Consider the following 12804-nt stretch of genomic DNA (forward strand, 5'->3'; position numbering starts at 1 on the left):
TCATCCATCTATTACTAATGCTAAATATAGCAGTATCCTATCTTTTTATTAGAAGTGACACAAGTATGCTCAGGTGTTTTGTAGGGTTCTCCAAAATGTTTAGATACACTAGATGTCCATCTCTTTAGAACAGCTCTCTCGTAATACGATCATGCTCAAGGAAATGTAAATTTAGAAAATACTCTTTTAATAAAAGAGAGCCCATTTAAGCCCAGGCGGTATGCCAACAGAAGATACAGCATCTCAGGTAAAAATTCATATAAAAAGAAAAAAAGTGTGGCATATACTAAGCTGATCAATCACTTGCCATCCCAGACTTCTTATGTTACAGACTAAGACTTGAGAAGTTTCCTGAAGTTTGTACCTTCTGTAAGAGGTACTTGTTGAGGGTGAGATGCTTTCTGTGAAAAGGCCTGCTGGAGGAGTTGTTTAAAGAGAAGTATGTATGTCTAGAGCCTTATGCATACTACTGTTACCTAGGGAGGAGGGAAAAAACCAAAAAAGCTGAGAAGGTCCGAGTCCAAAAAGGAAAGGCAAGGGTATAGAGGGAGTACACAGGACATTACTGCATTACATTATGGAAGAAAGTAAACAACTTTACAGTTCAGAATGAATAGGTACACTGTTATTTTCCATTAAAGAAGTAAACGGACCAGGCAAAACTCAGTTTTCCGAGGTAATCTGCCAATACTGGAATTATGTTGGCCAACAGATGAATGCAAGAATAAACCAGGCATTTTGTCCAGAAATACAAAGGTAAAGGTATATCAGCACAACCTTTGTTCTGAGTAGCTCTTACAAAAATCTTGACTGTGACAAACATGACTGCTTACCTACAAAATCAAATGAGCTCTTGTAAATTTTAGAGTTAATTCAAGTAGCTATAATACCCCTTTAAATGTGTATTATGCAGACTTCAACATAATAGATTACTACTATCTCCAAGAATTGCAAAAGCAGTTTTTATCACTCCCAACTTTGCAAAGCGTAACTATGATATGGCAATCCTGACCAGAGGGGAAAAAAAAAAGTAAAAATTCGAAGTGAGCCCTTATAAATTATTATACACACCTGAACTCATGCTAAAGAGCAAAATCAGTTATAGATATACCAGAATATGCTGATATTTGTAGAACTATACTTTATACCAAGTTTTCTGATTGTGACCACCTCACCAAGATTATATTCTTAGCAAAAAAAACACAAAAAAACTCAAAACCAACCAACCCTGCTCCCTGCACACCCATCATACAAAAAATAAACCAAACAAAAAACCCCACAAAAAAAAAAAAAAAAACAAAAGCAATTAGGGCAGCATTTTGCACCCTGTAAAGATGTAATCCTCCCAGCACGGATAATTTCTTCCTAATAACGGGAAAGAGTACGAGTTCTCAAACCACCTTTAAGTAGCTCCAAAGATTCAGTGACCCACAGTTTATACAAAGGTTAGAGGCTACCTTATAAATAACAGACGGCTACAAAATACAAACACAAAGGAACACACGCCCCCACCCCCAAACAGTCAAATGAAAGAAATCACAGCACGAAAGAAACCCGCCCCGGGCCAGCCCTGGCCCGCCCAGGCCGCCCGCACCCCGACGGGCAGGACCGCGGCCGCGGCCCCAGCCCAACCACATCGCCCTCCCGCCCTCAGCCCCCGGTGTGGGCGGCACCTCCACCCCTGAGCCGTGCCGATTGGCTGGGTGCGGCCCGCGCGCTCCCGCCAATCAACCTTAAGCCCCGCCCCCACACTGAGGGCCTCTACGCCTCCAGTGGCGCCAGAGCGCAGGCGTGCTGCTGCACGGCGTGCGAGAGCGTGCTTTCGCGCCGCCATTTTGCCAGCGATGGGTGAGCATTGGTAGCGCTGGTAGGCTGTTGGGCTCGGTGTTGCGGTGGTGTGAAGTAGTCTGCTGTGGTGTTTGTGGCTCTCGCATGTCGCTTTCGCGCTTGTGAGTGGTGAGGAAGCTGCTGCTGCCGCCGAAGGATGGCTGCCTTCGCTTTGGGGTCTCGCCTGGCGGTGGCAGCCTCCATCCGGTGATCCGAGCGCTGCCGGGTGGAGCCCAGCTCCTCGCAGGCGATCGCGGCTTGGGGTGTCAAACAGCCCCGGTCAGAGCTGCTGCTTTGGGGGGGTGGTAAAGGTACCTTAAGCTGTCGCTTGTGTCTTGCATTTGATTGTATTTAAAAGCTCTGTTGTTGTGCTGTAAGTTTGTATAGTAGAGTGAGAGAGTATAGATTTTGATAGTTGAAGCATTGCAAACAAAGATAAATGTATTGCTGTTCTTGCCTAGAAAGTAGGTGGTAGGTTATCTGTGTAGTGTTCTGACTGATGGCTTTTTTGAGCTGCAGTGAAAGAAGAATGGCCTTATCATGGTTTTAGGAAGGTGGATTCAGTTTTGTAATGATTTTTTTTTAAATCTTGAACATAATTAAACGGCATGTGGAAAACTTCCAGGGTGCATTCGATGGGCAGGAGGATGATTTAAAAGTAGTACTGGCACTGAAATCTCGGAATGAAGAACTTATCGACACCAATGTGACGTAGATGAGCAGATACTTCTTTATTGACGGCCGGGTGCGTGAGTGAGTCCTCTCACGATCAACGCACACCGAGCTTCAGAGTCATACACCATATATAGAACTTATTCATACATATTCATTAAACATGTATGCATAATAATATTTCCTGAAAATCATTAACATACACTCCTCCCATATCCGATTCTGAGCAGTAAAGGTTGGAAAAGTCTAGAAATGGGTCTGGGGTACGATTTGGGTAGGTGGTATATGAGTCGGTGGTCGCGAACTCCCCCTGCCAGAATTACCTTTTACTAAAGTTCACGGTTTCTTGGCAGGTAACTACAAGTTGTTCCAGTCAACTCTCCCCAGTTCCCATTAATTCTATATTCTGACATTTCAATACACTTTCTATAGACAGAAGACTAGTCAAATACAAAGAAATCTGTAAAACCCAAATTTGTTACCGAAGTTATAAACAATGATTCTGTCTAGCCCATTCTTCTGGCCTTGGTACAGGACTGTACAAAGGATTTCATAGCAGCTTTTACTATGCAGCTACAAGTTTCATTAAAATATATTTCTTATCTTTCTATATTTGTATTAAAAAATGATTTTATAAAATCAAGTCAATTAACTTATTAGCAAATCTGTAACAGTACAATAACTTAGTTTACTTTTTTCTAATGATTTTTTTCTGTCAGCTTTCCTTGTAGAGTTGCAGAGCTCTTAACAAGAGGGCTGAGGTTTCTGAAGGTGTGTTTTGAATGAAAAGTCTGAACCGTGTATAGGTGAGTAAAAAAAGGCTATTTTGTAAACTGTAGATATGTGGCTATTTGTGTGATGCTGTAGGCTGTGACAATGGGCAGGCAGATGTTGATGCACAAGTTGATTTGTTATGTGTTCCTCCTGTAACTAGGGCTTTGTTTCAATTAAAAAGAGGAAAAAAAGAAAAGGTGCCCATAGCATTAGTGGTGCACCTTTAAAAGTGATGATCAGATGCTTCTTCCAGGCAGACAGAAGCCTTCCCTGAAAGCTGTTTTCTTCTATTAAAAAAACCCCAGAATTTAGGCTTCTATTTTATTCCAGGGAAAAGTGAAAAACAGAGGGGCTTGTTTTAAGCAGGTGTTTGCAGATCTAGATTTGGTACTGCTTTTACTGGGAGGTTTTTGAGTGTTTAGTAGTTTCAGTTGTCGTTTCTGGTTTTGTGGGTGGTTTTTTGTTTGTTTGTTTTAGAGAAGTCCTGTATCCTTCCTCTTCCCGCCTAAGATGTTCTGGTAAGATTTACAGTAGGAGTACTTATTTACTTATTCATTTTTATTTTCTGTGGAACTGAAATGATAGGGATCAATATTTATTCTGAAGACAGATTGTATGATCCCCAGCTAGTTCATGTATGCTTGTGAAAAAACTATCCTGGCGGTTCTGTTGAAGATTTTTTGCAGGCTGAGGAAGGGCTTGCCATAATAACTTGTAGTTGAAACTGAAATATTCACTTTCAGCTTTAAAAAAAAAAAATCATAAATCAAGCATATGCTTTGTCGAGTTTAGCCTTGTGTATTTATCTACTGTCTGCACATTTGATAGGTGTTGTCTAGCCTAATTACTTTGTTAGGACAGCAGTTCATTTCATGGAATTATTTGGTTAAATTATGGCATGCATAGCCTTTTCAAACAATGTGCGGTAACAGATCCATTGACAAATTTAAATGGAACTGGAAGCTGATCTTGAAGACTAGATTAGAGATGAAGGTCAGAGAAATATCTGAAGGGTTCAAGGATACTTAAACTGTCAGAGCTGGGAGTGTTGAGACAGTACAAAACGCACCAGTGCAGAAGTGTTGGACATAAATAATGTGTTCTGTATGTCCTTGCAATTATGAAAACTTAAAATATGCTACAGCTATACTTGGTAGTGTGTAGATAGCCAGATTAGGTAAACAGTAAAGCACAACAGCTACAAGATGTTACTGATTTGAAGAAGTGATTTATGCAGAAAAAGCAGGGTGGTAGGGGAGGAGACCTTTGTCATTTGCATATTAAAAAGAAAGAGAAAACCAGGCTGAAAGTACTTTTGCAGGTAAAACTCTCCTTGTAACTGCAAGTTCAGTGCAATGAAACACTGAGTTGGATCTCCTTTGGAGAGATCTGCAGTTAAATTTACTGCATGTAAGTAACATTTGTGAGATGAACTGAGATTGTATAAATGGCGTTAATGGCTTTCTGCTCTTTTGTTTTCTTTGAGAAATAGTTATCTTGGTCATCTGTCCTGTCCTTTTCCACATCCCTGTGTGTCTGTCTGCCGCCACTGCGCCCCCCCCCCCCCCCCCCCCATTTTCTCTATAATCTTTAACTCTGTCTTACTCTGAGGACAAGTTTCTGATTACAAATTATTCTCAAGTGGTAAAATTTGTCTGTAGCCACAAGAGGAATTCTAATGTTCAGGTGTTATCTGAAAAAGTCCTTCTAAAGAAAATTGTGTCAAGGGTATCGCAGTTGCGCAAGAACATGAGGTTGTTAAATGTTTAGTATGTGTTTTAACCAGAAGTGTAACAATGTATTAAAGCATTTTGAAAACAACTTTCATGTAAATAATTACTTGACAAAAATAAAAAGGAAAATTACCAGGCTAGGCTGATCTTATGCCTTCTCTTTGCAGACAGGATGGTCTCTCTGACGCCTTCAACAAACATAGAAGATGTGAATCTGACAATCACTCAAGTAGAATGCCACTCCGAATGCTTGGTTATAGTGTTCCAGGGTCAACAATACAAGGCAGGATGTGAGCTTGACTATTACATACTTCAAAATGAAATACAGCGTGTATTCAAAGTAAGAGATAATGTTTATGTTGGTGGGTCTTGTTTGGTGGAAGACACAGAAGGAAGATGGCATAGGGGAAGAGTTCTGGAAAAGAGAGAGAATAACTGCAAGGCTTTTCTTATAGACACTGGGCAGGTGCTAGTTGTTGGAGAAACACATCTTGCATGTGCTTGTGATGAATTGTTTGAGCTGCCTCCAAAGGTGGTTTCAGGTGTTTTTGCAAACATACTTCCTTTTGGAGAAAAATGGGGTCCAAAAGCTGTTAACTATTTTTCATCTCTGGTAGGAGTACAGATTACAGGTCATGTGAAAGCTGTTACGCCATGCCAGCTGTTTATTCTAGAAGTGCCAAAGATCATTAGTGATGTTCTTGAACTGCAGTTAGGAAAATTTATTGATGGAGATTCATTTTGTTTTATTGTAGAAATGTTAAGAGCATTTCCCCAAGTAATGCTTTGTAAGAGAGTGCCACAATTGTTGCAACAGAAGTATCCAGTTAAGGAGTCGCTTACTATGAGTGATTCTGAGAAACCAACAGTTTTTTGGCCAGTTCCAGGTGATCTCTTTCCACATCTACCTGTCGGCAGTAAAGAAATTGTAAAAATAACTGTTGCAGTAAGCCCGAATAAATTTTACTGTCAGATGCAGAAATGGCAGAAAGAACTGGAAGGTTTGACAGGAGCTATGCATTTGTACTATGAAGCTATCAGTAGAGAAAATAACTCTTCTGAAAGTTTAGGGCTGCTCTGTGCTGCCAAAAGGCAAAATGGACAGTGGCATAGGGGAGTGATAAAAGAGGTTCTCTCTGGCTGCGTGGAAGTCTGGTTTATGGATTTTGGCAATATTGAAGCTGTGCCATCTAGTTGTGTTCAGAAACTTAAAGTAGAGTTCATGGCATTACCAATGATTTCATTTCCATGTGCGCTGTCTTGTTTTGGTAGTCAGGATGAAACAGTTAAAAAAATTCAGCTGAAAGAACTTACACAGGCCTTGATAGGACAGACTTCTGTGTGTGCCCTTGTTGATTTATTCGATAACATTAAAGGCTTGTATTATATTACGCTGCAAAATCTAAATCAGGGAATCAATACTAAGCATCCAGAAAAAAAGAATGAGGCAGCTGCATCGTGTGTCTCACTTCCGGAAACAAACATCACAAGTATTGCTGTAAACGACAAACCATGTCATGAGAGGTACAATTCATTTAAGAATTGTACGGGAAATAAACATACAAAAAGCTGCTTACCTGAAAGGAATATTTCTTTGTCAAGCCACTGCAGAAGAGTAGAAATGCAAATGAATTCTTTTCATACTGCTTTTGTGGTATATGTCATAAATCCATCTGACTTCTGGATTCAAACATGTGAATATCAGAATGAATTTCAAGCCTTGATGAAAGATATTGCAGACACATATAACCAGTGTGGAGTTGATGAAATGGTCCTTAAAAACCCAGAACCTGGACTGCTGTGCTGTGCCCGGTATAGCAAAGATATGCAGTATTATCGGGGTGTTGTCACTGAAGTGCTTCGTGTAAACATTACTATTTATTTTCTGGATTTTGGAAATACAGATACAGTACCCTGTTACGATGTGAAAACATTGCTTCCTCAGTTCTCTGATTTACCAGCTTTAGCTATGTGTTGTAAACTTGCTTGCACGTTTCCTGTGGATGAGGTGTGGGTTAAAAAGGAAATTGATTTCTTCAGAGAAATTGTATTTAACAAATTACTGCTGCTTCATGTCATTGGAAGGCAAAACAACACATATATTGTTCAGGCACAGTATAAGGATGGTTTGAGGCAAAGGAATGTGGCCACATGTATGGTTCAAGCTGGATATGCCGAGTACTGGGAAAAGATGCAAGATTCTGTTCTAAATGTGGCAAAAAAAGGTAAAGACCTAAATATCTGCAAATATAAGAAAAAAAAAAAAAAGTAAATGCACAGAGCATCTGTAATTTTGGTAGAAGTAAGGTATCTGGAAATGGAGAAGGATTTCAGAAGAAAAAATCATTAAGTGTGCCTTTATCGCTGAGAAAATCTGTTGTGCTGCCATGTTTTGGAAAAGGTGCTCTCTCTAAAACATGTAAATTGGTATGTGAGGAGAATTTATTTTATAAAGAACTTGTGTTTAAATCAGGAGCTGTTTTTGAAGTAGTGTGTTCTTGCATGGTTTCCCCAGCAGACTTTTCATGTCAGTTGCAAAGCAAACTACCAAAGCTAAATAACTTAATGGAACAAATTCAGACTTGCTATAAAGAACATACCAGTCCTTACAAAACAGGACAGATTGTTAAATGCCCCAAAGATGGGAAGTGGTACAGAGAAATGGTTGTGCAGCAGGTATCCACAGACGAAGTTGATGTGATTTTTGTAGACTGTGGTTATTGGGAAAGAGTTTTACTTAAAGACCTTCAGGCTGTACTCCCAGATTTTCTAACTCTGGAAAGTCAAGCATTTAGGTGTAGACTTAAAAATGTACCTTTACGATTTGACTCGCTTAATTGGTCTGAAGAAATGTGTAGGCATTTTAAAGACTTCAATTCTGCTTCTGGAGGACCACTGACTTGCATAATTTATGCTCTTGTTCTTGTAAGCCCCAACTGTTTATGCAATATAGTTGACTTACAGACAGACTCCATTGATTAGCGCAGAGGAATTCCTCAGAGAACATGGTGTCACCCAGTCTGAATGTATTGGTCTGAGAAGCCTTGCATCTTTGGGTTCTCTGTACAGCTTTTGCTACTCATCTTTTAATATTAAAATTGGAAGTGAGGAGGAGGTTTGTATAACTCGCATATAGTCCTTCAGAATTCTATTGTCAGCTTAATTGAAACACTGAAACTTTACAGGACAGTGAAGGACCAGGTTTTAGAAATGCTGTCAGTGCTGTTCTGGAGTACAGGGAGGAACCTCTGGGTGGAGAGTCTGCTTCTCACTAACTCTGTCATCCTGCTTTAGATTCAAAGGAAGTAACTGTAAATGCTCTCCCTGAATCTCATAATGAAAGTCTAAATTATATGGGTCAGCAGGAAAGGCGTAATGAAAATACACCTAAATTAATCAGTCTTCCTCAACGTGATATTCAGGTGAATTCTGAAGTAGCAGGGTATATTTCTCATGTGAATAGTTCATCAGGTTTCTATGTTCAGCTTGCAGAGGATGAAAACTTAATAATACAACTAGCAAAAGAATTAAGTGAAAGCATGGTGAATATAGGTCATGAAAATTGCTTAGATGAGCTCATGGTAGGAGATCTCATTGTTGGAGAGCATGACACCGATTGTTTTTACTATAGAGCAGTTATTAAAACTCTGAAATCAGGAAACTCCTTTGAGGTAGACCTTATTGACTATGGTAATGTGGCAGTTGTAGGTCCTTCAGAAATCTACAGGATTCAGAAAAAAGTTCTTAACTTTGCCAAGGCTCAGTGTTCATTGTTTCCTTAGAGTAAAAAGTGTTCCTGGTGAAAGCTGGACTAACCAATTTTGTAAAGAAAAGAGCTAACAAGCCAGTTGCTTGCAAGTTCTTAAAGCAACATGGAGAGCAATGGGAAATAGAAGTAAATTGTGATGGGAAGTTGTCTAATGGCCTTCTGCAGAGAAAAGACAGTACAAGGTGGCAAAACAGAATGCGTAGTCAGGAAAATAGGCCAAAACATGTTCTGGTTAATAATGGTAATCCTTGAGATAGAAAGGCTAGGAATGGTTTAAGTCAAACTAAGTCTGTTAGGATGAAAAATACTTCCAAAACATCCTTAAATGTCCTTTCTCAAGATCTAATTTCTGGACAGGTAGAAGGAGTAGAAGTAATTAATATTTCAGAGAGTGGAGAATGTCACGTGCAGTTACTTAGAAATTTGCAAATATTACATGAGTTAAATGTAATGCTTGCCAAAGAAGCACAAAGAAGTGATTTGCTTGGAGTGGATGACATTGAAGAAGGATTGGACTGCATGACAAAATCCGAAAAGAACTTTTAGGTGGTATCGATCAAAAGTGATAAAGAAGTTAGTCAGGGAGAAGTTAATGCTCGTTTTTTTCATGTATTATGGCAGGTGTGAGATGGTGCCCTTAAACAAAGCAAAGGTGCTCAGTGACAAGATTAAAAGTATTCCTAAACAAGCTGTGTTTTGTAACTGTGTTTGGTTTAAAAAAGTGAAGAAAACTCTATTTGCCCATGTAGTAAATGCACTCCTGAATCATGAAATAAGGATCTTGTTTTTAAGGTATTTGGAATCCTCCCAAATCTGGGAATTAGATATTTTAATAGGAAAAGTTCTGCTTTAGGAGTATTCTAACCACCTCTTAAGTCATTGTTGGACTGTTGTTGGACCAGAAAAATGCAGTAATAAAGACTGTAAGGAGTCTGATATATCATTCAAGGTAAATTCAATCACATGGGCACTGCAGAGTGGCAGAAGGTTATCCTGGGTTTGCAACTGCAGTTACTGATCCTTCAAACTTCTGCATGCAGTTTGAAGTCTTATTTGATTGCATGCAAAACTTGTCCTTGCTGCTGTCTGACCTTCCTGACAACTTGGCAGCTTTGCCAAAAGAACTTGTGGCTCCTGGTGCTATCTGCTTGATCAGGTTTGGACTGGAAGCACAGTGGAACAGGGCAGAAATTAATGAATTAACAAGTCAGTCTGTTGTTCTTGCATTTATTGATTATGACTTTCTTAAGAGCATCCCTTACTCTGATATTCATAAACTTAAACTTACTCCAGAAAGTGTGACTGTTTTACCGCACTTGGCACACTCTTGCTTTTTACATGATAATAGTTCCTGCCAAGGGGGAATACTGGAGTGATGAAGCTGAACTTCTGTTTCAGAAGCTTCTTAGTAAACCAGATCTGATCTTCCATTTTTAGATGCTATGGCCCTGAAATGAAATTAGACGTGAATGTTCTGTGCAAGGAGAACAATCTAGCTCATGCCTTAATTGCTGCTGGCCATACAGTCTACTCTAGAAGTACTCTGCCTCATCCCAGTTGACAGAATTAAATCAGAAAAAACATTTGTAGCCTCAGTGTCCAAATTGTAGTTACTGTTGTTCCTTTTGTGAACCAGATTATGACAAAAACTTGTTATTTTGGTGACAGAAGTGAAACAAAGAAAGTATCCAAAGTGTAGGACTGTCTGTGATAAAAGTTTCAAATAAGGAAGTCTACCAGTGGGTAGACTTATCGAAGTGGGTGCTGGAATATTGTTGACCAAAGGATCTGAATTCATATAACAGCGACAGAAAAGAAAAACTGCAAAAGGTGGACAATTCTGTGAAAAAGTTCGTTTTTCTCAGCATTGTGATGATAAGAAAAGTAAAATTTACTTAGTACAGAGTAAATCTGCTACCAGAAGCACTGGTTCAGGCTTGTGATTCTGCGGTTTCATAGTCTAAACAGCATGAAGATACTATCAGAAGAATTATTTGAGTAATAAGTAGACTGCAGTTAGGAAGGTACTTCAATGCATTAAAAAACCCCCAAACATACAGATACTGCTCTCAGTGTTTTTCCCTCCAGGACTGCTTGTTGTATTTATTTAGACAATCGTGTTTTTGGCAAATCTTTTTGTCAGGGTGCTTGTATAACTTATGTATGTATTTATATAAAACTTCATTTGCAGTAGCATTTGGTTTACGGTGGTGTTGCCTCCTCCTTGGTTTGGATGCTAAGAAAACAAAGATACCAAGCATATTCTCTGTGCTTCAAATTCCAAAGTTCTTGTGTATCTTTTCTCTTGTTAGGAAGAAGTTGGCTAACAATAAGCCAAAAACTTGAATTTGCATTTATGGGAGAGACAGCCACTAAGTTGTTTGCAGTTAGCTCATGGTGTAAAATTGCTAGCGACCTGTCTCAAGGTTATCCTTGTATCCAAGTTGCATCACAATTGGGGGTTTTTCTCTGTTGAGTGTACATGATTTCTCTCTTCTGTCCGCCCCACCCATCTGTCAAAATGAAGAAAGGAACTTTTCTCCATGCATTTTGTATCTTGAAGGGAAACATTCAGATGTTTTTCTGACTGACTTTCCCCCCTGCCTCCTTCCTCAGTTGTTTGGACATAAGATAAAGCATGATGAAGCCTGAAGTGAGTGGGGGGGTTTCTCTATGTGTCCTGTGATTGAATTTAAATGAAAAAATAAATACAACTCTAATGATAGATAATACATCTAATGCATCTCTGTATTCAAATAAGGTCTAAGAACACCACCCCCCACCCCCCCACCCCCACATATCATATTTAATTCCTTTGAAAACCTGAAAGCTTTATCTGGAAAACAGAATTTATTTTTTCGTAAATGAGACACACGTGTCCGGGAAATCTGAATAAAGAAGAGATAAGACAATGCAAGCTGTTCTGTACAAGGTTAGTTCTGCTAGTGAATTATTCATAAAGCATGCAAATATTTTCTATGTACAAGTGAAAGTTGCCCATTAGTAACAAATCAGAAAATGCAGAAGATAAAAATTTCTTAACACATTAATGAATAAATGGAGTTTTTCTTGTAAACATTTGTGAATGTTAACAGTTTATTGCACCATTTTATTTTGCAGAATTTGAAGTTTTTCCTAGTTAAAATTACAAGCTTACCTGGCATGTTCTTTGTCAATAGTTTGACATACTGCTTGCTGTTACGATAACATGCAGTGGTTGTTACTGTGCAACATTACTCATGTTGAGTGGTAACTTTAAGACTGGGCTGCATTCATTGTAGTGCGAAGTAATACTTAATTTTTATGTAGAGGCACTGACATTTAAGGGTTAACTAACTCGGACTCAGACTTTTGGCTGTCATTCAGTTGGATCAGCCGGTGCTTGGGTGTCTGTCTTTTTAAAGATCCTCTGGCTACCCTAAATGCTAGTCCTGTTGGTGTAATATTAATACAGAAGTTGCGTATTTTAATTATTTTTTTTGCTACTGAAGGTATATTGTGCTTTAACTTGTGTGTAGTGGTAGAGCACTGCTTACCTAATGTTACAAAATGGAGCCTAGAAATGACAGATGATTAAGAAAAGATAAACAGCTGTGTGTGTACTTTTTTATGTTCTGCAAATTGCAAATGTTAGACTTATTTGCATGAATGTGTGTTTTATTTTCAACTCATTATGAGCCTAGCTTCTGATAGTAATTCCTTTTCTGATGGTTTGATACCCAAAGTGCTTAAGGTAAAAACAAGATAATGGAAAGTGTTTTCAGGATTATGCTGCACCTGTAAGTATAGAGAATGTCTTTTGTTGCACTGTTGATACGGATTTTTAGAAGTGCATTACAAGGTTATGTTATGATTGTTAGATTTAAGCTGCTGGGATGCCTGGTTATGGATTTTATTCCTAGTAGTCTTTGGTGTACTTCCACTGTGCCCAGCCTTGGCTGTAATTATATTTTTCTTGTAATGTAGTGGAAAGAAATTGTCATCTATTTAGGATTTGAAAGTTTAGGTGTGCGGTTTTGGGCAAGGATA

At 38.9% G+C, this 12804-nt stretch overlaps 1 protein-coding gene across 1 annotated transcript; it reads left to right on the top strand.

Moving 5' to 3' along the window:
* Window positions 1–1762: 1762 nt before the first annotated feature.
* Window positions 1763–11445, top strand: TDRD15 (tudor domain containing 15). The gene is given in 13 exon segments (XM_056343622.1): window positions 1763–1848; window positions 3219–3305; window positions 5174–7266; window positions 7269–7976; window positions 7978–8135; window positions 8137–8163; window positions 8284–8740; window positions 8742–8824; window positions 8826–9306; window positions 9308–9763; window positions 9765–10118; window positions 10120–10206; window positions 10208–11445. Coding segments are annotated over 11 exon segments (5028 nt in total). The 5' UTR covers window positions 1763–1848; window positions 3219–3305; window positions 5174–5178; the 3' UTR covers window positions 10337–11445.
* Window positions 11446–12804: the final 1359 nt, after the last annotated feature.

Source organism: Falco biarmicus, chromosome 6 (genome assembly GCF_023638135.1).
Source record: "Falco biarmicus isolate bFalBia1 chromosome 6, bFalBia1.pri, whole genome shotgun sequence".
NCBI lineage: Eukaryota > Metazoa > Chordata > Aves > Falconiformes > Falconidae > Falco > Falco biarmicus.